Here is a 26,143-nt window from a genome sequence, read left to right on the forward strand (position 1 = left end):
ATAAATAGCCACTGTGAGTAGGCAACAGGGAAGGATAATTTTTTTGCCAAGGAAAAAGATCTCAATTTGTTTGAAGGAGTCATCATGAAAAGAAGTACAAATAATTTGTGAGATTATTAAAAGCAGCCCATAAACTGCCATGTAATGTTTTGCTCTTAGTGCTTCAACCAGATCATGAGATGCCACGGGTCATAATGGGGAGGAATAAGTGTGAATGTCAACATTTTGGCTATGGTTGCATATAATATTTCATAATAACTAAGACCTTCCCCGTGTTCTTTCCCCAAACTATAAACCAGAAGGCACCTGGAAACCCAGATCACAAGAGGGCTAGAAACACTAATTAATTTTATGACTGAGGTTTATAATGGGCTGAAAAAAAAATTCCTACTGTAATTGGAATATACATTCCCCAGTTTTATCGTATGTCAATGCACATTTCTCTGCACAGCTGCTGGGGAGAGGGAGGGCACCGTTCAACAGCTATTTCTCTGCCATGACAAACACCTATTAAGCAGTCAGCATAAATGCTTCTCATTACAACCTCTGACATCACCCTCAGGGCAAGCGGACACAGAACAGCAATTGCTGAATTGAGTATAAAAATTATCATTTTATTGTCTATACAACTGAAGGTCTAGCTTGGACTCCTGCTTCAGTCAGCGCTGTATAAAGGAGTGATTCTTCCCTGGAACAAATAAGCACAGTACACCATTGTAATCTAAGAAACAGGCACTATTTATGTATTGGAAAGCCTTGTTCACAACAGTGATAACAGTCTAATGGCCCAGAAACCACTATTTTAGCAGCTGTAGAAAAAGGAGCCATAAATAACAAGATGTTGAACAATGTCAGAGATAGATGATTAGAACACAAATGGAATCTTCCCCATTAACACAGCTGTTCTGTTAGTTTAACAAGCATGATTCATAGGTGGGGACCATATATTTAATGTTTATAAAAGCGTCTTCTCCTCCAAAGCGCTCAAATGCTTCCAGTGTCTCTTGGATCAAGTCTCCAATGTTTACTCTCTTCTGTTGGCTATAATCAATGCCATCTCCAGAGTTAACTAGTTAATAAAACAAAAAACACAAAGACAGTTATTTTTCTGCAGCTTTCTGAAAAGCATTCTATGCCTTGCCAGGCATTATCAATAGCTAATATCATTCATTTTTTTTCTCAGCGTGGTGCTGCTGGGAGACAATACTTTTTATTTCATATAGCAAACTTAACATATTTTACGAGCTATAAAAATATCTAAAAATGTTGCATTAATTTATTTTTAAAAGCCATCTAACAAAAACAACTGCACTTCTTAAGTTCCTATTAGGTGTGAGGTAACACGGTTGGCACTGAGGAAAATAAAAAGATAAGTAAGACACAGTTTATGTTTCAAATAGTTTACAATACTTGTGATAAATTTGAGAAACTAATTAGAAATATTTTCTCTTTGCTTCCAATTTATGGCTGTGTTCTAAACGTTGAGGTTGCTGAAAGTGTGACTTCTTGGTAAGAACATTACTACATTTGACATGAGCATCAGTTGTTCAAATATCTTACAGAAATTAAAAAAAAATTAAGTACAAAATACTTAATACTTAATGTATTATTACTTAATACTTAAATACTTAAGCATTGCCGCAAAGTATGTCACTTTAAGAGCCTGTTTCCCATTATATCAGCCAAAAGAATCAAAAGAAACCCAGATGAAATGGAAGGGACACTACCAGCACATGCCCCATAATGAAGCCGGTCTATGAATGAACCCCTATGGCTATGAACATGAGCCAAACCCCTTTGGGTCAAAACTCAAATATCTAGACCCCCCACAAAGGTGAGTTTGGCAGTGTATTATTTTCATTTCATTTATTGATTTATTTTCATCATTTTTATTTATAAAGTTTTGAGTTCCAAACTTCCTCTCTCTCTCTCCCTTCCTTCCTCCCTCTTCCTTGAGATGGCAAGTGATCAGATATAGGTTATACATATGGCATTAAACAAAACATTCCCATATTAATCATTTTGTATTAGAAGACAGATAAAAGAAAGAAGTAGTCAAGAATAGCAGGAGTCAGTCCGTATTCAATCAATATCAATTCTTTCTCTGGAGGTGGATAGTATGCTTTGGGATTGTCCTGGCTCATTGTATTGCCTATAGCTAATTCATTCACAATTCTCCATCCAACAATATTGCTGTTAATGGGCACAATGTTCTCCTGATTTTGTTCACTTCACTGTGCATCTGTTCGTGTAAGTTTTTCTAGGTTTTTCTGAAATCATCTTGCTTGTTATCTCATAACATGCTAATATTCCATTACAATCATTTACGATAGCCCTTTTAGACATTCCCCAATAGATGGGCACCCCCCTTTTATTTTTAACTCAGCCACCACAAAAAGAGATGCTATGTTTTTGTACAAATGGATCTTTTCACCTTTTTTATGGAGTTATAGACTTAGTGATATTGCTGGATCAAAAGATATGGGAGGTTTGGGGTTGTTTGTTGGAGGCAATCTGGGTAAAAAGACTTGCTCAGGGTCACACATAGTGTCAGGCTAGATTTGAACTCAGATCTTCCTGACTTCTTGGCTGGGGCTCTATTTACTGGGTATGCACAGTTTTATAGTTCTTTGGGCTTAGTTCCAAATTGCTCTCCAATTCCAGGTTGGACCAATTTACAACTCCATCAACAGTACACTGGTATCCTTAATTTTCCCATATTCCCTCTAATATCCCATATATATATATATATATATATATATATATATATATATATGGTCATATTAGCCACACTGATAGGTGTGAAGTGGTATCTCAGAGTTGTTTTAATTTGCATTTCTTTGATCAATAATTATTTAGAGGATTTTTTCATGACTACTGATGACTTTGACTTCTTTGTTTAAAAGTGCATATTCATAAATAGTGTATTATTTTAGAGTGATTACCTTAGGAAAGAAAATAATGTTGTAAGAACTAAGTTTCAAGGCAGTCATGGGTGGCTGCCTCTCTCCAGTGACTAAATCTCAGATTGGTGTGACATAGCACCAAAACAACTGATAGATGAGTGAAAAATTCAGTGTATTAAATAATTCTTCATCTCCAATATGCCAACCATTGCATTATGACTTATCCTTTTTCAAAGGAATATATATATATATTATAAATATGTATGCAAGTACAAATACATACACACATGCCAACAGAAGTCTTTTCATTAATGTATTATTGCTTTTAGAAGCATATAAAGACTTCAGACTGGTATTTTTTCCCAAATCTTTAAACATGGAGTAAGGCTCTGAAAATGAAGTAAACACTTGTATTGTAAGCCAATAACCATTCTAATGATGGGAAAATATCTGGTTTTTTTAAACATGTAAAAATTAAATTTAATTACATAGAAATTTCCTACTCTACCTTTGAATATTGTTTCTTATACCTACATTTAATGAAGATTGTTTGGAATTTTTGTCTGTTTTGTTGGTTTACATAGCCAAAACATTTATTATCTTCTGGTTATCACCTTCTGGTAATAAGCCTTTATGAACTTTTTTTGTTCTTATTTATGCCTTTTCAGTTATGTCTTTTTTACTAGATTCTGTGACCTCCTAATCTGCTTTTTTTTTGGGAGGTTTCTTGGCAGAGATGCTGAAGCGGTTTGCCATTTCCTTGTCCAGCTCATTTTACAGATAAGGAAATTGAGATAAATAGGATTAGCTGACATAACCAGGATTACACCAAAAATTAAGTGCCTGAGGCTGGATTTGAACTCAGGAAAAGGAGTACTTCTGGAGTCTTCCTGAGCTCAAATCTGACCTCAGACCCTTACCAGCTTTCTGTTTCCCTTCATTCTGTTTGCCTCAGTTCCCCCTTTGTAAAATGAGCTCGAATAGGAAATGGCAAACCAGTATTTTTGCCAAGAAAACCCCAAATGGAGTCTTGAAGGATGGGGCAATATTAAAACAATTGAACAACAAAAAATTCTCTAAACTAGAAAAATAGTATTTTCCATTTATTTCACCCATGGTATTTCTCAGGTTATGAAAAGCCATTGGATGGATGACCCATCACATTATTCCATCTACTGTATCTTGGATGAGTACTACAAATGGACAAAGAGCTAAAATTAAATAGGAGGATAAAATTGGATAGATTACATTTGGGAAATTACTTAACATTTTCAGTCTAAGCTTCTTGATGCTTCAATAGAGATTTTTAAAAAAAATATTCCATGATGTTATGAGGCTGTGAATTATGGGAGTTCCAAAAACTTAAAATATCAGGTGACCCATAGGGCAATTAAAAGATGCTGGGTGATTGCAACTAAGAGACCTCAAACATATTGCTAATGATAATTTATGCATGTAAAAGTGACTCAGAAGGCTTAATCATGGACATGTAAGGCTTCAGAATGGCTGAGCCAGTTAGGTAGTGAAAATGAAGGATGGGCAGTTTGAATATTTTACTGGTCCAATTCATGATATGTTTTCAAAAGCCAGCATATGAGCTGATTTACCTGTGAAGCAGGTACATAAACACACAGGCAAGAATTCTACACCATAAGGCATTGTGGTATATGGAAAAGAACACTGAAGACCTGGCTTCGGATCCCAGCTCCGCTACTTCCTCACAGCGGGACTGGGAAGATAATTCACTGACTATTTTGTCTCACTTTCACTATCTGTACAAAAAGGGATTGGACAAAATCATCTCCAAGATTCTTTTCTAGCCCCAAAGCCTACAATATTTGGATGAGGCTATCGAGAGAGTGGAAGGAAATGCCCAGCCCAGTGAGATCATAAATGCACCAACATTAAATCATCACTGGAATCTAAAGCTACAATGCAGGGATGAAGCAAGCTTTCACAATAATGGTAACTAGCTTGAAAGTGAATCAGGGTACCAAAGTACAGCAAACAGTTTTAGTTTTTCTGTGTTAAATTGTGGAAGGAAAGAATAACAGATCAAAGGAAAGGGATAAAAAAGGTAAAGGAAGGACAAGAGAAAGGAGAATTGTCTCATTTATTATTTGCATATATACATGTGCATATCTTTATATACACATATGTCTATAAATTAACAAGCATATATTATACGCAAAGTCCATCTCGCTGATGTCAGCATTAACATAGCTAAAGTTAAATCTTGAGGAAAAAAAAAGACATGAAACATTGCCACTAATTTATCTTTGTTAAATGGGGGACAATTATTACTTTAAATGAAGCTTTCTCTGATCATTCTACTGAGAATCAAGCATCAGAAACAGGCACAGTGCTGGACTTACGTATGTGGAAGAACTTGATTCAAATAAGAATAATACTAATAATAGCTAACATTTGATAGCACTACTATGTACCAGACATACACACACACACACATACACACATATATATATGGGGATTAGAGACAATAATATAATATGTAATAGTTGCCCAGGGTCACCTGACATTGTTCTTTATACACACACACATAACACATGTTATAAATATAATATAACATAACATATATACATTATGTGTGTGACATTTGTGGGATAATAATATAGTATGTAACAGAACTGTACACTGTTGATGCAGGATTCAAGTGAAATAATGTGATATACTTTATAAATGTTAAAGTGCTATATGTCAATTATTATTATTATTATTACATGAAAATGGGGGGGGGGGAAACTGAAAATGGAATTATGTCCACAGTAGCATATAAAGTATTCTCCTCTTGGAGCTCATCAGTGCATAAAGGCCTTGAAATGTAGTCTCTGGTGATCATGAGTTCTTCCTGTCACAAATTTGTTTAAAGACTTTATTATTGAAGTATGGATTAAGTTTGACACTCTCTGGGCTGGTGCTTACTAAGGTTTCTGGTGTTTTTCCAAATAGATCATGTCGACAAACATTAAACTCCTACTAAGGGCCGGGTCCTGCACTCAGTGCTAGTAGCAAGAGTAAATTACTCTCCCTCAAGAAGCCTGGTGAGACATCATACTACCCATTATCTTCAAGCTATGGATAGGATTACCTGGAAGGAGTCTAGAGGGAAGGCAGGAGCAGTAAGGGAATGGGGAAAGGGTGAGATTTTAGCTGAGACTTGAATGAAGTTGGGAGGGAACAGTAAAGAGACTAGTGTCACTTAATGATATGGAAGACGGTGAAATGCTGAAGACTGGAAAAGTAGCAAGGGGCCAGGATATGGAGGACTTTAAAAACCAAACAGAGAATTTTTCCATTTGTTCCTAAAGGAAATAAAAAGCAGTGGGATTGGGGGGGAGTGGGGATGAGACATGATCAGACTTCGACAACTGAATGAAGGTTAAACTGGAAGGAAGAGACTTGAGATAGCGAGATCAAGAAGCAAGCTACTGCAATAGTTCAGCTATGTGATGAGGAAGACCCTTCACCAGGGGTTTCCAGTGGCAGAGGAGAGAGAGGATTGTATCCTAGAGGTATTAAGGAAGAAGAATTGTGGCTATCAAGAGAGAGAAATAGAGGATACAGGCAGATTACAGTGACTCGTTACCTCTTTTTGAAACAGTAAGAATCTGGATTTTTTCAGTTATCTGAAAATACTCATTTTGCTCAGGTTATTAGTGAGAAAAAAAGGGAATAGAACGATACTAATTATAACCATGTGTGTTCTGTCTAGTAATGGAAAATTCAAGAGTTGGTTGTAGATAAGGGCTGTGGGTACTGCCATGGATGGTCCTCAAATCCCTAGTACTGATACTGGACTGCTGAGTCCAAGTACCTAGTTAGGGACTATTAGCAGTACTCCAAACTGACTCCAAACTCAGCCTTATATCTTCTATGCCCTTTAGTTGCTCATTGACAGAGCCCTCACTTTAACTGGGGGAGGCTACCCCTCCTCCTACCGAGCGATAGGTTAGAGACGATATGCTTTAGAGCATTATAGTTTAAGACCCTGTGCTCCCCAGGCCGGAAAGATTCCCTTGGACAAGATGGATCCAATCCCAATCTGTTCACATATGAGAAAATCTATTTGTACCCAGATATAGAAATTCCCCAAATCTGTAAGATGATTCAGTATCCACTTTTCACTGGAGGAATTCCGCAAGTGAGTGGGATTTTGCCCAAAATAGAAGCCCCTTTGCATCAATCCACACCTTCAATTTCTACCCTTCCTACAAACTCCAAACATTATTACTAATAACAAGCATCATTAGGCTTTTTGCCTGATGCCTTTCATCCACAGATTTCTAGAAGCTTCATAGCTATTCATTCATTCATTCCCTTCACAGATGAATCATGATTATGTCTCTATAAGCGAGATATGAATAATCCCATTTTATCTATGACAGACATAGGGTATAGAAACTTCAATTAATGTGGTCCAGAAAATCCAGTAGTAGAATCAGGATTTGCATCCAGAATCTATGGCATTCAGCCATATAAACCATCCCTAGTACATTTAGTTCTACACTAAAATATAAACAGGAAAATGTTCATTTTATTCATGTTTTATGCATACTATGAAAGCATCAATCTCAGTTGTTTGAGTAGTGGGATGAAAAATGGCACAATGTTTTTGTTTTTTGATTTCGTTTTTCCTAACAAAGGCTTAACTGCAATCCCAGACCCAAGTTTCAAATAAAATAATTGCAATCCCAGGCAACATTTAAGAAAGGCTTTATGCTTTTGCTTAAATTCTTCAGACTTTTTCCACAAAGTCATCAGGGTAGCTTTCTGCCATTTCAAAATAAGCAGAAAATCAGTTGCTACCATATTTTATGGAATTGGGGGTGGGTAGGGGGAGCAGGAAGGGCAGGAGGAAGAGAAAAACAGTTCATTTCCATAGCTGTGGATTATGAGTCACACTAATAGTATTCATATGAATTCTTCATTTGACTTGAACTCTAAATAACTCTCAAAAGTCCCTTCCTAAATAGGTATGTTTTACTTTTCTGCCTCAGAGTGGAAACCTTTCAACTAACTTGTGAGAAGCTAATTGGCTTTAAGTATCCAAAATAGTAGGAGCTTCATAAAATAAACAAGCATTGCACAAATCACACAAAAGTTTCTTTTCCCATTTTGAAACATATCCAGAAAAACGACAATTTCCTACACAAATACATATGCACACATATTTGTAGATGGACATATTTTGAGGAAGTTTATTTAAATGAGACTATCAGAAAGGCTGAGAAGAGCTATGGAATGGCCACAATAGAAACATGATAATTGCATAACCCCATTAGGGAAATGTGCTTCTAGAAGTTGACTTTAAATTAATGAAAACGCTTTTATTATACTCTTACTATGTACAGAGCACTGGGGAAATAAATAAACAAATAAAAAAGTAAGACAATCTCTGTTCTCAAGGAACTCACTCTTTCTTTAATGAAGGGAGAAAATACAAGCAAGATGGGGAAGGCCCAACAGTCCCCAGGTCACTTTAAATGCAAGGCAGATAGCAATGCATCTTCTTGAGCTTTATCTGGAATAAAAGGAGGGAGGAACTTGGTGTTTGGGTAGTAGGAGTTTATTTTAGCTGTAAGGAAGTACTGATAATGGAAAGGAGAGATAGGAACAAGTAAAGAAATAGGATGAGATGGCCTGCTAGTAAGAAGAAGCTGGGGGAAGAAGAAAGTCACAATAAAATAAACATGTCAAGATGTGTCTATTTGACATCACTCAATCATATATGTATGTATATGTACACACTTTTTTTACATAATATGTGCATGTATTATGTGCAAGCTTTAGCCATATGCCAAATTATTTTAGCTACATACTTCTAAAACCATAGTTGCGTTATCTCTAGCTAATATGAATTTTTGCAACCTCTTATGCATAGGTACACTCACCCTTGTACTCCTAATTCACACCTTATAAATTTGTAGCACTGATCTTTAAAAATATCTTTTCATCTGTTGTTCTAGACTATCTCTTGTACAGTAAAGACCACAACGAAGGCCACCAGCGGAACAAAATCCACAGTTGTCCAGGCAAGCGAATTTCACTGCAGGTGGGGAGCTTGGAAGCAGAGTGCCTTTTGAGACTGAAAAGTATACAACTCCCTCTTTTTTTCCTGTACCCCTTTCCCCACAAAATGAACTTTGATGAACTCAGTCATAATGTGGGTGGGGAAGAATGGGGAGAGACAGAATGTGACATGGTCAGCATTTTCACAGGATAGCAAGAACCCATAGCACTGACCCTATTGAGGGCTGACAGTAATGATGAAATGAGATGGTCTCAATCCAGTTCCTTGTAGACAACATAATACTCACCAATAAATAGAGCCTTTTGTTGCCATATTAGCTGAAAAGGTCAAGAACTGAAGAGATCACAGAGATTTATTTGGTTGCTAGAAAAAGTTTAAAGTCGGAAAGATTGGTGTGCAGTGGGAAGCTGAACATACCCTGTTTTTGTCACTGCTTACTATCAAGGAGGGAGGACAAGCGGAGATTTGTTTCAATAACAATCTATTCTTTTCTTTTCTAAAAAACAGGCTGTAGGAGTAAGTGAAATATGTAGTTTTTCCCCATCCCCACCTGCTGACAGTGTGCAAGTCTGATGGATGAGTGAACAGAACACAAACTGCTTATTCAAAATGTGAGTTGGAGTTGGAATATTTTGTGGCTCTGGAATGTATGTCACTGGAGTGAAAAGAAACAACAACAAAAAACAAAAGGACAGCCACCCACTTCTGTGAGCCGCAAACCAGTGGGGTCGCCGCACATCTTAGTGACAACCGATAGTCCAAGAGCAGCGAGGTCTCCACAAGATGAGCACAGGGCTGCATTGCCTCTTGCTTCCTTTTATTCTTAAGCCTATGTAACCAGAAGGTTTAAGTTATTCATCATCTTTTCCTCCCAATAGACCGGGAAGTGTGTGATGTAAAAGTCTTGATTGGGATTACAGGATCAAATGTTGGCTTTGTTACCTGCTACCTGGTAACTCCTGGCAAGATGCATAAGTGCACTAAGCTCAGGTTCCCTCATCTGGAAAATGAGGGGTTTGGGGTAGATGCCTCTAAGATCCCTTTCAGCCTATGTGCATGAGCCTAGGAGAAATTGTCATGCTTACCTAGAGATGCCAAAGGATGTTGCCAATAATGGTGCAGGAAGTCTATGGTGTTAGCAACTTTCAGAGAGTACACAAGAGAGATTTCATTTCTGGCAAAAGAACTTTGTTCTTGTGGAGGGAATATATGTAAATAGTGCAAAGGGAGAGATACAGTTATAGCCTTTCAGTAATATTTGGGGGCCAAAATGAATAGAAAATGTGAGTTATTTTAAAAACACTCATTTTAGAAATATAGTACAGCAATTTATTAAAACATTTCAGAATTTTCAGACCAGAATCCTTCCTCGGCCCCCATGGCTGCCACATTTTATGGGTGGAATGTGTGTATACATTGGTGTTTGTGGGTCCCATTTTCTTATTCACTTAGAGTCATCATCCAGCATATGGAATCACAGAGGAGGATCTTAAAAATTGCTGCCTTATTTAGTGACTGCAAAAAATGTACATTTACATAGAAATCTTTAAATTCCACATTCTTTGTTAATCAGCAGTGACAGGAAACAACCAGCAAAAAAAGGTATCACATAAGCTTTTGATTAAATATTCTGTTAACATCCCTGTGGCTCCTAAACCCTTGTTCTTTCATGTTTTCTTTAGTCACTGGCTATAACAGGGAAAGGAGAGGGTCAGAACTAGAGTTCAGGGAAGGAGAGAACCTTAGAGGTGGTTAGACCATGAAATTATCAACCTGGCACAGTGGGCTTTTTAGGTCCTCATATTGATCAAAAGATATATAACAAAGTCAATCAATGCACAATTACTTATTGACGTGAAAGCTCTGTGCAAACTGAACACTGTATTAGGCATTATGGAGAGATGCAAAATAATGAGAAAAAATTGCTCTCAGGAAACTTGAATCTAGTTAAATGGGTTTCATAGTTCTCCTGCTTAAAATTATGGCTATGTTAATTTTGGTCAGGGTTTCTTAACCTGGGGTTTGTCATACACACATACATATATATAGAGAGAGATATAGATATATAGTTTCCTTTGTAATCCTGTGTATTTTATTTTATGCATTTAAAAACATTTTGTGAAGGATACTATAAGCTTCAAAAGACTGTTGGAGGAATCCATGATAAAAATCTGATTTAAAAAATCAAAGTTATTGGTTTCCTTTGTGGCAAAAGGAAAAACACTGGCAATTGGCCCAATTGGGGGAACCATCTCAACTTCATATAGATGCATATGTTCTCCTAAATTACAGAAAGAAAGCTTTAGTAATTCAAATTAGGTTGTTTCTGAATCTAACAATTGGAAAAAGAAAACTAATGAATTTGCCGCACCTTGAGATTGGCCAAGAAATTGTGATGTGTTTGTGAATTGTATTTATATACATTATTTTATATAGAATATGAAGCAAATAGATGCCTTATTTTTTAATTGCTTGGTCAATATACCTGAAATATATTCATTTTGATTCAAATAACTGGTATAATTTGTGAAATCTCCATGTGTATATTAATGGCTAAGGAAAAAGTTATCATCATGTCAAGGAAAGAAACCATTTAGATTTTTAAAAACCTCCCTATTGAAGATGCATGGAAGTACTACCAAAAATGGGAGAGCTAGATTAAATCAGTAGGAAGCAAGCCTATTTGATTCTCTCTAGGAGCCCTGTGATGTCCATCCTCAATAAGAGAATTTGCCCAAGATCTTGATATACCCAGAAGACAAGGCATCAAATCATCCCTGGAATAAAAAGATTAGTGGTTTGGGAACCTAGATTAAAAAGGACCTGAGAAAATCAGATGAGAAGAGAAATAACATGCAGATGACTCAAGTGATATTTAGACTATTATTACCCATTTTTTTCTTCCCACTAAATATATAGTGCTCATATCCTGAAGCTAAGCATTGCTCCTTCTTTCTATCATGTAGCTCAAAACTCACTGTACCATAAAGATTATTTCAACTGTAGAGTCACTTGCTAAGTACTACAATGGCCAGCCTACACAGTTATTAGGAATTAGCAAACACCCCAGGTGAATAAGATCATGAATAAAGCAACAGAGGAACATCCATAACATTATTTGGCAGCCCAGACAGTGAGTCAGACCGATTTCCTCAGCACACCTAGGGCAAAATGTATGTCATAATAAGCAAGGCTTTGACGCCAGTTGCTACTCATGCCCAGGGGTTTGCACACACACCCTCCCTAGGTTTAACTTTCCCTGCAATGTTATATGTGATGCGTGGTGTAAAGCCCAATAGTTTTATGCATGTGACATGTGAACATGGATCTGAATCAAACACAGTATGAAGCTTTTCTCAGTGACAAAGCATTAATCAATAGGAAGGAAATTGGGGAAAGCACATTTGTCATCCCATTTTCCCAAGTGAAATGCCTGGCAGATTGAACATTCAGTAAAAACTCCTGTGCTAAGTGCAAATACTTCTGTGTACAGAATATGCTGCTGAAGTACCACTGAGGAAAAGGGAAAAACTGTTTCCTTCCTCATTTGTTATTTTGGGAATCAAAAAAATCATTTCTGGGTTTCTCGAATCCTGAGGTAATAACATTTCAAGTGCTGAAAGCTAAAGTTGTTGGACCTGCCAGGACCTGTAACTACTGACAGAAAGCCGCTTACCTGTGCTGCATTCCTGACTGGATTCTAGCAGTGTCATTCTCTTTTGGCAGGAAAGGTGAGACCATAGTCCCAGATTCAGGTCTTGGCAGGTAAGAAAAGGTGCAATCTCTTGTCAATGGGACTTTTATGAAAGAATTATTTCTTGGTGACTCCCTCCCTAGTATCTCCATTTACTGATTTGCTTTAGTATAGGCTTCAGGTTTCTCAGACTATGTCCATTTGCAAAATAGAGATTGTTACTTAACACAGGAATAACAGTTTTGTGAAATGAAGGTGTGATGAACTGAGCTTTTGTAGAATTAGAGTACTATTTAACATAAAGTTGCTAATGAACTTTAAAATGAATTTTAATTGAGGGTTTTTTTAGATACAAATTCATTAGTAAAGGAAAGAGGAAGATCAATGATATTTTTTTTATCTCTTAATTATTCTCCAAATATGTGTACATGTATGGGTACACATCAGTACATATGTCTTGTTTTTTCTTCCAATAACATATTTGGATCAAAATGCATGCATCTCTTTTTCTAGAAAGTCTGTTTTGAGTCTTAATTTATCACAATAAATAAATAAATGATGGAATGATAACCATATTTTTAAATGAAATGTATTTTCTTTATATATTAAGGACTGGTTCATTTTAGGGAAAAACACAAATTTATATTTAGCTTTTATTATTTATATTTGTTAGCTTTATACATAGGTTTCATGGGTTTAGCAGTTGTAAGATATATATATTGCTAACTAGGGAAATGTTCTCCTTATGTTGTTTTTTTTTTTTTTTTTCCCCTGAGGTAATTGCGGTTACGTGACTTGCCCAGGGTCACACAGCTAGGAAGTATTAAGTGTCTGAGACCAGATTTGGACTCAGATCCTCCTGACTTCAGGCTGGTACTCTGTCCACTGAGCCACCTGGCTGTGCCTCTTCCTTTAAAAAAACAACAACAAAAAAACAAAAAACTCAAACGATAGTTTAGTGAAAGGAAAATAAGTGACAATCTGAGATGTTTGGGGGTAGGGAAGAAGGCATAGTGGCAATAATAGTGAAGGAGAAGGTGAAAGTGGAAAAGAAGAAAATGTAGAATAAGAATGTTTTTTTCTTTAAATGGAAGTTGTCTTATCTGGGCCAAAAAAAAAAAATTTACAACTTGTTTGACGAAATGTAGCCACTGGAGATCTCAATTCAATGCCAATTTAAATATTGAAATATTCCTTTATTATTATGTACAGTTACTAAATACTATTATTACTAAATACTAAATATTATTAAATACAGTTACTAAATCTTTGCTGTTTTCAGTAGCAGCTTAGATATATTTTTTATGTTAAGGGAAAATTGTGATCTTTTGCAATATAATGTAATATAAATCACAGCATACCAGTCTGTTTAATTTTTTACATGCTAAAAGAAAAAAAAATCTTCCAATGGCTAACCATAAAGAATTATTTGCATTTCAACCAATAAGATCACAAAACAATTATTGAATTCCTTGAAATAAGAAAAAAAAATCCAAAAAATGTCAAGTACAACTTGAAAACACTAGCAGACTAAGTATTTACACTACAAATTCCACTGGCAAAATAGAAGCAAAACCATGCCAATAGCTAGATTAATATATGAAAGCGCACACACAGAATAAAGTTTTATTAGCTCCATCATCCATCCCATAGCATTCAAAGTTCCTTTTTTTCTACTAACTCATTAAGTCTGATATCTATAGATTATCACCAAAGAAATGAAGATAAAGAGAATAATTTTGTTTCTCAGACCCATTCACATTTCCTGTCAGGAAACCCAGGAAGGTCAATTAGTGCCAATTGTGGTTGGTGGTTATTGTGATCTTGGCACCTGTACTGAGAAAATAGGTGGGACCTTAGATTAATTTCACATAAATGTCTGAGTCATTAGGATAATGGATTTATTCAGTATTGACCTGTGCTAGATTTATGACTGAGGTGAAAGGTTATCTCATTTGCTTCTTCTCAGCCAACTTGATTGGATAGAATAAATAAACGACACAATGTAAATAGAGAAACTATGAGTTCTAAGTCCAAGACTGTCTCATGCTTGTTGATTATCTTGTATCCCATAGCTATCCTGAAGAAAAAATGGTATTCAAGGTGGGTTCATCTCTCTGTGTGAAAGCTGAAAGTATAAGGGTATCAAGAGCAGAAGTGTCAAATTCAAATAAAAATGAATCCCTACAGGCACAAATTAACATCATCTGTGTTGGGTTGAATTTTAATTTATTGTGTTAAAGGTTGTAAAATAGGGGTAACCCCTACTTAGGTAGAGATATATTCCTTACATGGAAGTTCCCTGTGCCAATGAAATCACAGGCCTCTTTCCTTGTTCCTCTTCTGCTTTATTTGAATATCATCTAATATTTACTTTAAATGATTTCTTTCATGGAAGAATGACAATTGTCAAAAACTCAAAGAACAATTAGAATAAATTATTTGATTGGAAAGAAAATATTGACTGACTTAAGATGTTTCTAGTAATAATGCAGAGCTATTGGAAATAGTTATAGTTACTTTCCAAATTGCAGTTGTAAAAAAAAAAAATCTTGAAAATTAACCAGAATGGCAGCTGTTATCACAGTTTCCCATTTTTTGGCAGCTAGTGATTCAGTGCATAGAGCTCTGAGCCTAGTCTGCAAGACTTGAATTCAAATCTGGCCTCAGACACTGTAAGTGTGATTCTGAGTATCTCATTTATCCTCTGTTTGCTTCAGTTTCCTGATCTGTAAAATGGGAATAATAACTCCTACCTCACAGCATTGTTGTAAGGATCTAATGAAATATTTGTAAAAAACACTTAGTATAGTGTCTGGCATATAGTAGGCCCTACATATATACCTTTACATACATACATACATATATATATATACATACATATATACATACATATATACATATATATATATATATATATATATATATATATATATATATATATATATATATATATATATATATATATATATATATATATATATAATATACATACATACACATACATTTATTTTCTTCTTTTCCCTAGAGGAAACATTAGGAAAATCAGATATAATCTGTTCTTGGTCAGGATTTTTTTTAACTTGTGGGATTAAAATGAAAATAAAAACACATATTTTTCTAAGAAATAGTATCAGCAAACGTTGTAAAATGTTCAGAAGGAGGGAAACGTTTCTAAAATTATCCAGTTTTGTAAATACTTTCCCCTATATTATGAATTAAGGCTTGAAATCTGCCTGTGTTTGTACTCATGATCAATATCATAACAAAGGGGTGTTAAATAATCTTAGATAAAGAGCATGCACAACAGAAAACAGAGCCATAGAGTAGGAAAAACCATCTAGGGCCTTGATATAATGTTTATACTATTGCAAAATCATAATTAGGTCACTCATCATACTTAAAGTGCAGAAAAGAGTTGTACCGCTGTGATCACTTGTTTCCACAAATCTTTAGGAACTATCGGAGGTTGTACAAAGTCTCTCCTCCACTGGGTGAGTTCTGTAATGCACTGATACCAACAAAAGGAGAGTAGATTTTTCAAGCAATTGGCTCAGATCATTACAGAATGGAAAGTTCCCTCTTCAAAAAGAACCCAGTTGATGCCAAAATAATATACATAATAAATAAATCAAAGCAATACAGAGTACAATTTTTAGTTAATTTAGTTAAAGTACTTTACACTTATTGATTTGAAACTAAGATAGTGGTTATCTTTAAAAATATGTCCTGTCCTGTACTTGGGGCCTATCATTTTTCTTTCAGTGGGTTGCAAACAAGAATCAGTAGGTCATCATTTGTTTAGAACTTTAGACCGTCTCATCCCTGGACTATTGCAAAAATTGGTCTCCCCGCATCAAGTCTCTCCCAACTCCAGTGGGGAGCTATCAAATTAATTTTCTAAATCATGGCTCTGTCCATGTCACCTCCCTCCTCTTCAATAATCTCCATGGGGTCCCCATTACTTTCTGGATCAAATATAAAAACTTCCATTTGGTATTTGAAGCCCTTCACAAGGTACTCTATTATCATCTTTCTAGTTTGTTATTCAGTATCTTACTCATGATGACACCATGGTCACACACTAAGACCTTTCTATTTTCTTCTATCTCTCAAAGTTAGTCCAAATTAATATCTGTTGTTTCCATGATGTTTCTATTTATTTTATCCTCTGCCATCCCCTTCTCCTTTGGCTTGCAATCTTTCCCCAACATCAGGACCTTTTTCGAATGGCCCTATCGTCTCATTATGTGGTCACAATATTTATGCTTCAATTTCAGTCTTTGACCATCCAGTGAATAGACTGAATTAAGTTCTTTTAAGTATTCATTGGTTTGATGTCCATGCTGTCCAATGGACTCGTAAAAGTTTTTCCAAGTTGCACCACAAGTTTAAAGTGGTGACTTTGCTGTGTATATCTTTCCTTACAATACAACTCTCCCATCATTTATTGCTCCTGGAGAAATCTATAGTTTTGGCTACATGGCCAAAAAGCTAACAAGTATTATGCTGTCTAGATTTGCCAAAGCTTTCCTTCCAAGGAGCAAAAGTCTTTTAATTTCATGGCTCCAATTTCCTTTTGCAGTAATCTTTGGGCACAAGAATATAAAATCAGACAGTACTTATGCTTCTCCCTCTATTTGCTAGGGAATGTTATGACCAGTTGGCAAGATCTTAGTTTTTTTGATGTTAGGCTTCAAGCCAGCTTTGACACTCTCCTCTTTTACCATCAAAAAAGCTTCTTACTTTCCTCTTACTTAAATTCCTCTTATTTTCAGAGTGCTATCATTGGCATATCTGAGATTTTTGATATTTCTCACATGAACTTTAATTCTGGCTTTTAACTCCTCTAACCTGGAATTTCATATGATGTACTCTGCATATAAGTTAAATAAAAAAGGTGACATCATACAGCCTTGTCTTATTCCTTTTCCAATCTTAAGCCAATCAGTTTTTCCATGTTTGGTTCTAACCTGTTTTTGGCCCTCATACAATTTCCACAGGAAAAAATTGAGATGATCTGGAATTACCATTTCTTTGAAGAACTTGCCACATTTTGTTGGGACCCACACAGGCAAAAACTTTAGCACAGTCAGTGAAACAGAAGCAGATTTTGGGGGGGATATTATCTTCTTTTCTCCATTATCTAGTGAATGTTGGCAATTTGGTCTCTAGTTCTTCTGCCTCTGAAAACCAGTCTATTGTTCTGGTAATTCTCAGTTCACATACTGCTAAAGATTGCTGTATCATCTTTCTAGCATGTGAAATAAATACAATTATTCAGTATTTTGAACATTCCTTGGTACATTGCTCTTCTTTAGGACTTGAATATAAACCAATTTTTTTTTTTAATCCAGTAGCTTCCGTTGTGTTTTCCAAATAGGGTTTTAACAAGCTCAGCTAGCATTATCTTCACCAGTTTAGTTTTATAGTTAGCAATAGTCCTCTTCTTCCTCTTTTGCCCCCATCCTTGCAATGATCCATAGCAATTAGTCCTCTTGTTCTATGCAATTAGTCTTGTTCTATCTCCTTACTCTTGGCATTTACACTGACTGGCTCTCAGGCCTGCTATTCTCTTCTTCCTCATCTTCATCTCCTGGTTTCCCTAGTTTAATTCTAGCTAAAATCCTAACAGCACTGGAAGCCTTTTCCTGTCTACTTTATAGCTATTTCCTTCAATCTGTTGATTATCCTCTCTTTCTCTCTTTATACACACACACACACACACGAATTTATTTATTTATACAGCTATATATAAATTTATTTATGTATACAGATATATAGATAAAATTCATTTATTTATACAGATATATATATAGACATGCATATATAGATATAGATATATACCTATCTGTATATCTTGTTTGAAATTTTTTTTGCATGTTTTGCCATTTGACTATGAACTCCTTGAGAACAGGGACTGCTTATTGCATTTCTTTGTATTCTCAGTGCTTTGTACAGTGCCTGACATATAGTAGGGATCTCATAAATTTTTGCTGATTTGACTAACAGCCTTGTGCTGTGGGTATTAGAGGTATTATAATGTATTTCTATTCTATAGCTGAGGCAATTGAAGCTTAGAGAGATTGTAACTTTCCCATGCTGGTTTGAACCCAAGTATGCTTGACTTCAACTCCATTAGTTCGAAAAAACATATGGATTTTACTAATGATCCTTTTTATATAAGTCAAGTAAACTCTGAATTCCAAGTTCCTGATAAAACCAGGAGATGACAATGAGATGCATCCCAGTCTGTGTGAGTTGTGAATAAAATGGGGACATTTTTTAATTCTCATAAAGCTCCAAACTGTTCTTTCAACACAAGAAAGAAAAGCTTCTAGTTGAGCATGTCCCTCAGTGAAATGAAGTGACTTTTGACACCGCCAAATCAAACATGCTTTTCAAAGCTAAATGTTGCCCTCTGTAAGCAGAACCTCATGGCATGTTTTTAAAATCCCTCTGGTTTAACTTGCCTACCCTTTTCCTGTCCTTTTCCCTGTGACATGCCTTTAAGAAGACCTTGGAGGCTTTACTGCTATATGTGGCCAACATAGGCTAGATGTAAGAACGACAGAATACCTGAAAATATGAGTCTACTAGAGCTGCCTGTCATTATCCCAGGATCAAGTCTGTTGGAATGAATGACAGGTATGGGTGAGAGAAGGTTTATCGTCACTTAACCTTCACTGGATTCAGGAGAAAGACAGAGCCTATAGAATATTATGGGGTCATTTTTATAAATCTTCTAATTAGGGAAGCATATTCACCCATGAACCTCAAAGATGAGTAGAAATCTTTTTGCTTCCTAAAACATGACTTTGTGTAAGACAAGCTGTCTTTCTTTAGCTAGCTTTACTAGGAAAATGCATGCTTAGTGTTTTGGATAGTAGAAGTCCCTCCTTCTCCATATTTCTTCTTGGTAGTCTAGATTTAAATAATGAATAGTACTACCTAATAATCTATACCATACACTTCCTGGGTGACTAATATAAAATACCTGTAAGTTGAATTAATATAGATTGCAGTGTTTTGTAATTTTAGTATCTATAATCTTGAATACCCATGACACTAAGTCTTCTGACTTTTCATTCTTTTTCTCAGGTTTGTTTCCTAAATGGTCAGGCCTTGACATCTTTGCTGACCCTTCTCAACCTCCTGCTACTCTGATAGCAATGAGATCAATTCTTTTTCTCCCACATATAGTCCCCAGATTTAAATTTCCATGAACTAGAGGCAGTGCTTATTTGTTTTTGCTTTTACAAAGTCCTGGTTTTCTATTTTCTAGGGCACAGTCTAAAATTCATCAATTCCCCAGACTTGCAACTTATGGTGTGGGTTGTGACTTAAGCTAATAGACACTAAAATGTTCATGTACATGAACCTACGACTTGTGCCTCAAGTCTCAATAAGGTCATCATCATTTAGCATTTCTAAGGAATTTCATATTTGCAAAATGTTTTGCACTGGTTATTCTCATTTTTCTTTTAAGAACAAGTTACCTTCTTCATACTGAATATTACTGTCCATTAAAATTTTCACATTATAGCAGGCAGAGAGCTGAAGCCAATTCCACAAACATATTACTATATATTTGACTATACACTTGACACTGGGGAATAGAGTTGAGATCTTTTCTCAACTGAGGATCTTACTTTTTAATAGATACCTGCCCAAGGACCTGTGATGCAAAGGGCAGTATGACACAAGCAAAAGATAGATTCATGTAAAATACAATGAGAAATCTTTGGAGGGAAGGTCACTTTTATCAGTGGAAGAAGAGGAGAGAATAAGAAAGGGCCTCTGTAAGGAAACAGTCTATAAGCTGGACCCTAAAGGAAGTGATAAGATATAATGGAGATGGTAAAGTCCCTTCTTGGCAACAAAGATTTGGAAGCAGGAAAGGGCAAGACAGAAGTTATATAGGTTATAAAATAGTCTAGTTTGGATAGATTGTAAAGAAGGGCATTACTTAGTATTCAATTCAATGTATCAAACATTTTATCTAATAGAAGATAAAGCTGAAAAGATAGACTGCAATCAGATGGTAGAGAGCTTTGAATGCTAGATCTCCTTTATCTAGGGTCCTTTACTTGGCAGGTGATAGAGAAGAGCTGAATATATTTCAGTAGAGGAGTAATGTAATCAGAATGGTGTGTCAGAAAGATTACTAGGATAGTGGTGTAAAGGGATAAGACTGGAGAGCCAATGGGATTAGAATTGGGTGGCTGAAGTGAGAGCAAAGGAAAAGATGTATGGAAGAGATAATAGAGAGGTAAAATCCACAGGATTTAGCAATTGGTTGGATTTAGTTTTTAATTTGTGGCAAAATGGCCAGGCAGAGAGATCTAGCAGGCAAGACACAAAATTCACAATTTAGTGCTTCTTTTCATGTGGTTTCTGAATCCACATCCCAGAACTACCAGTTACAAACTGGTGAACTCTGGGCAAGCCAATTCTCTTTGTCTCAGATCTGCAAGGAGGTGATCACTGAACACAAGGGAATAGATGTTGCCAATATATAACATTATTTGACCTGTATTTTTAAAGCACCTACTTATGTTCTAGGCATTGCACTGGGTGCCCAGGAAGTAAGAAACTCAGTCAGAATTAGTCAATCTGTCTGTCTCTTTCTCTCTACTGAGCACTGATGGACTTTGCCTCAGCCAAAGGGAGATCTGTTAAAGGCCTTAGCTTCAAAAGGCCAGGCCTCCCACTATACCCAGGGCCATTGTCCTGATCTATATCTTGCTACCGAACCCAGATAGCTCCTGAAAAGAAAGTGAGCCTATTCACTTTACATGGCCCTCCCCCACTTAAATCCAATTTACGTGCATGTCATGACATCACCTCCTCAACATCATAGCCCCCTTACAGAACAAAGGACCATCCATAATAACTGGCAATGCAACACAGATCCAAATAATTCTACTACCTTTCTAGGATCTTTCCACTATATTATGCTGCCTGGATAATCAATGAAATCAAACTTTCCACAGATTATAAAATTCTCTCCACATTTTGAGCCTTCTCCCAATAAGTGCTGCTTCAGACAACTGAAAAGGACCTACTGAGTAAGTTAATAAATCTCTTAAAAGATATATAACCTCTTAAAACATACCAAGGAATTAAGAAAATCTGAAACAATGATTCAGAGGAATTCTTTTGACATTGGAAAGGTAAAATTCTGCAACTGACAAATTGTTTTATGTAAATCAACCAATGATTCAGTTTTCAAATAAGTTGTTTCCAAAAAATACCTTTTAAAATCCCTTTCGTTCTCTCATTTGCTAATTAATTTCTTAGGTGACCTTTCAAGGACTTCAGTTTTGTACAACATTCCCAGCTGATGACAGAGAGGGAGAGAGCCGGGAGAGGGCTGTGTAGGCCCTAAGAGACATACCTTATAGATGTGCCAAGCTAAGACTGAGCACCTCTGTTTCTGAAGGTTAAAGGACCAGTAGCACTGGAAATGAAAATCGGCTCTTTATCTCGAGGGAGCTGCATTGCAAGATTTCTTATAAAAACGGAGCCAGTAACCTTAACTCTGACCTTTGGGGCTGAAAAGCACTTCAATCTTTAGACTGATATGTCTTTTAAGCACAGGTTGACACAATTGCTTAAGTGTATGTGAGGGTTTTGTTTTTGAACCAGCACACAAGGGACACTGCATTTACATCCTTTTAGTGAACAGCAGGAGAAAATTCTTAGTATATATATTCCCATGTCAACATGGCTAACCTTTACATTTGGGACCAATTTTCAAAGTGGGAAAATGTTTATGTATTCCTGTAAAGTAGGTGCTGAACCACCATTTGGAGTACGTAATAACAAAATAAAAGGGAGAAGAAAAGCTATCATGCAGATAACTTAGGTTCTCCAAAATTCTTTTGCCTGAATTATCAGGATTATTACTTTATATTTTTGCTCTCATATAAAAAACACAATATATATTATTCTAATACCTCTATTGACCAAGGGTGGGTGATCCCCTGAAAAATGGCTGTATTGCTCAGGCTCCATAAGGGCAAATGACTTCTAAGAGAATTTTGAGCTTAAGATTTTTCAGAAGGAGTGAGATGGTTGGGATTTATCAACTGGGAGTAAGATAAGATATCAAGCTTAACCAAGAAGAGATCTCACCAGGGAGAGGATCGTTTTGTAGTCTCCAGGATGCTGGAAGTCAAGATACATGTAGAAAGCTACACATCTGTAGCTCATCTCTGTCATGTTTTTATTATACTAATTCTTTTCCTTCTAAGAAATCAAGAAACTTAAAACATTTTCAGTGAAACGCTTGTTGCTCTCAATTGAAGGAAAATAATCAGTTTATTCCTTAGGAATCTCAGATTCAAGATGTCTAAAACAGAATTGTCTTTTCCCCAAACCCATCTCTCTTCCATATTTCTATACTACATCTTCCTAACCATCCAGGTTTGCAACTTCAGCATCATTTTTGACTTCTCATTTTACCCCACATAGGTAGTTGCTAAATTGTGTTCTTTTTTGTTCCCTTCTCTCCATTCATATTGCTATCATTCTAGGTTAGACTCTTATTACTTCTTGATCGGACTGTTTAGACAATCAATAAATACTATTAAGCCACTACTATTGCCCAGCATTGTTTTAAGCACTAAGAATAGAAAAAGAAGCAAAAGACAGTTCTTGTTCTCAAAGAGCTTGCAATCTTAAGAAGGAAACAACCTGTAGACAACTATACATAAAGCAAAGTACATAACCTAATATATCAATTCTTTCCCTGTTTTAATTCTTCTCCCCATTCTAATTCTTTTTTTCCTGACAAAGTGAATTCCTAAAGTTCAGGCTAGATAATTCCAGCTATTACTCAAACTCCTGTGGTTCTTTATTATCTCTGGGATCAGATATTAATTGCTCTATGTGGATTTAAAGCTCTTCAAAATTTGGCCACATCCTGCTTTTTTATTCTTTGTACATATTATTTCTGTCCATAAACTTCCCAGTTCAGCCGTACTAGTTCTGTCCCTCACACATGGTATCTTCCATTTCTGTGTTTTATAAGCTGCTTTATGAGGCTGTGGACATACACTTAATAAGAAACATTATTTGCCTTCATGGCGACCATAATCTAACAATGGAGTTAGAACATTCACACACACACAAAGAACTTTAATTCTAAGCTTCTTGGAGTCCTTAGTTTCTTCTAAGACAGCTCAAGTGCCTCCTTCTACATAAACCTTTCTTGATCTCCCTTTGTGTCTCTCTCTCTCCCAAATACCTTGTAATGATTTTTGCATACATTTTTCATATACTTATATACATGCTCATATTAGAATTTAAGCTCCCTGAGGGGCAATTTCATTTTTGCCTTTGTATTATTATTGCACTTAACACATTGTAAGTATTTAATAAATGCTTTTTAAATTAGGTTTCCTTATATTAGTGATTAGGAACAAATATAATAATTTTCTTCTCAGGAAGAAAAAGGAAAATTGATATAGAGTAAATAGGAGCATTAAAAACAAGAGAATTTTGTCATTAGCATAAATTTAGAGCTGGAAAGGAACTTACAAATGAATCAACTGTGATCCACAGAGAGAAAATGACTTTGTCCAGGATCACATAGGTAGTTCATTACCAAAATTGAACTTTAATCTGATGTAGCCAAACTCCCAAGTGCAGTCATCTTTTCTCTTAACCTCATTGCCTGTAAATACTATGTCATAGAGTATTTTAATAAATGATTCACTAATACTAAGTATACAGCTACTACCCCCAAGCATATTACTTAATTCAAATTAGATGATTTCTAAGCTCTTTTGGTTCTTTGAAATTTTACTTAGTTTCCCTTGGAGGTACTAAAGTCAGCAGGAGTATCCCTAGACTATTTATAGTACCAATATGTGACGTAGCTCATTTGCAGACAAGAGGGTTTCAATAATATTATTATGTTTCTCTAAGTGCAACTGAAACAATTTTAAAAATATTAGACATATTAATAATTTTAATTTATTTCCTTTTAAGAAAATACAATTCTCTAGTTTTACATATTTATATTGATATATAGTTATTAATAATTTATATAGTATTATGAATTTGAAGCTTTTTGCCCTAAAATGTTGTAAAATTAAATTTAAAAGTAGATATATTTGATTAAAAAAATCTGTTCTGAGTGGTCTCTCTAATTTACCTTCCCAATGGAGTAAGCATACTCATCAGGGAAAATTAGGACAATGCTGACATGTCAAATTTTAATTAGCATTTAATTTATTTTGGCAATTTTTCTTACTCTTTAATACAAAGACCCTTTATGCAGGCAGGAGCCATTTTCACTGGGTCTAATTCTTTCTATGATATGTTTCTAAAACTGCTATTAAAATGTTTCTATAGAGGATATAGAAAAATGTTATTATGATGCTTTCTTTTACTTCCATGCAATTTTACATAAATATTCATTAAGATATTATAGTAGGATTAACTTTATTATATGAAATTAAATTCTCATTAATATATTTGTGTCTCTTAAAAAATTTCAATACAAAGACCATTTCCTTATTTATTTTCCTTCAAGTTCATTTTTATTATTTATCTTTTTCATAAGACAATTTGTTTTGTAACAAAATTAATTTTATTGTTAATTATTTTAATTTAGTCACAGTCTTTATGCATTAGAGGACAGCAAAATATAATTAGTGCCAGCATTTAATTTCCATTACTATTTCTTCTGTAATGGTCATTTTGCACAAAGATATGTATTTTCCTTTATTTTTATTTAGAATAATCAAGATACTTGTAAAAAATTTTCATTATCAGCTTAAGTTTATACTTGGTGCACTAGACTGGTACATAAAATACATGGAAAATCTGATGATATGCTACTCTAATATTTAATTACTCTGCCAAACTCTTACTGCAATACCTTCTTCTTGGATTTATGTTTTATCTTGGGTTCTTTAAGGTCATATCAATTGACAGTATAACCTTTCATGTTGTAAAGTCTTGGAGTATAAATCCAGTAATCCTATTCCACCATCACTGTGGTCTCCCAGGAAAAGTTCATCATCAAGAAACTCATCATCATGGAGTTTACATCAGTTTTACCATCATACCACTCATACTTCTTCAATACTCTGTGGTCATTGCCCCTCTGATTGGAAGGCTGCAGGGCAGTGCAAAAAATTCATCTCAAAGTATCTATAAAGTGAGGGCTCAGAAGAGCCCAGTCAACTCTTCATTTCTCACTAGCTGTACCTTTGGATTTGACTCTATCATCATCATGTGCCTGGGCTACATACCTTCTTCCCATTCTCTCACAACATTCCTCCTCCTTTCCATTTCTTTTTATTTCATGTGTGTCTTGTCCCTTTAGAATGTAAGTTCTTTGAAGTCAGGGACTGCCTTTTAAAAATGTGTATTCCTAGTGCTCAGGACAATGACCTAGTACATAGTAGGCACTTAATAAATTTGAATTTTACTGTATCTCAGTGTTCTGTTTCTGACCTCGGAGGCCTGGGT

The 26,143-nt window shown here is 35.4% G+C and overlaps 1 protein-coding gene across 1 annotated transcript in view; it reads right to left on the reverse strand.

Moving 5' to 3' along the window:
• Positions 1 to 717: 717 nt before the first annotated feature.
• The window catches only part of PACRG (parkin coregulated), a 588,163-nt gene continuing 562,737 nt past the window's right edge, over positions 718 to 26,143 (reverse strand). Inside the window, exon 5 of the mRNA XM_074309363.1 lies at positions 718 to 1,069. Within this exon, the coding sequence (XP_074165464.1) occupies positions 909 to 1,069 (161 nt within the window). The 3' untranslated portion in view covers positions 718 to 908. The remainder of the gene's footprint in view (positions 1,070 to 26,143) is intronic.

Source organism: Sminthopsis crassicaudata, chromosome 4, assembly GCF_048593235.1.
Source record: "Sminthopsis crassicaudata isolate SCR6 chromosome 4, ASM4859323v1, whole genome shotgun sequence".
Lineage (NCBI taxonomy): Eukaryota > Metazoa > Chordata > Mammalia > Dasyuromorphia > Dasyuridae > Sminthopsis > Sminthopsis crassicaudata.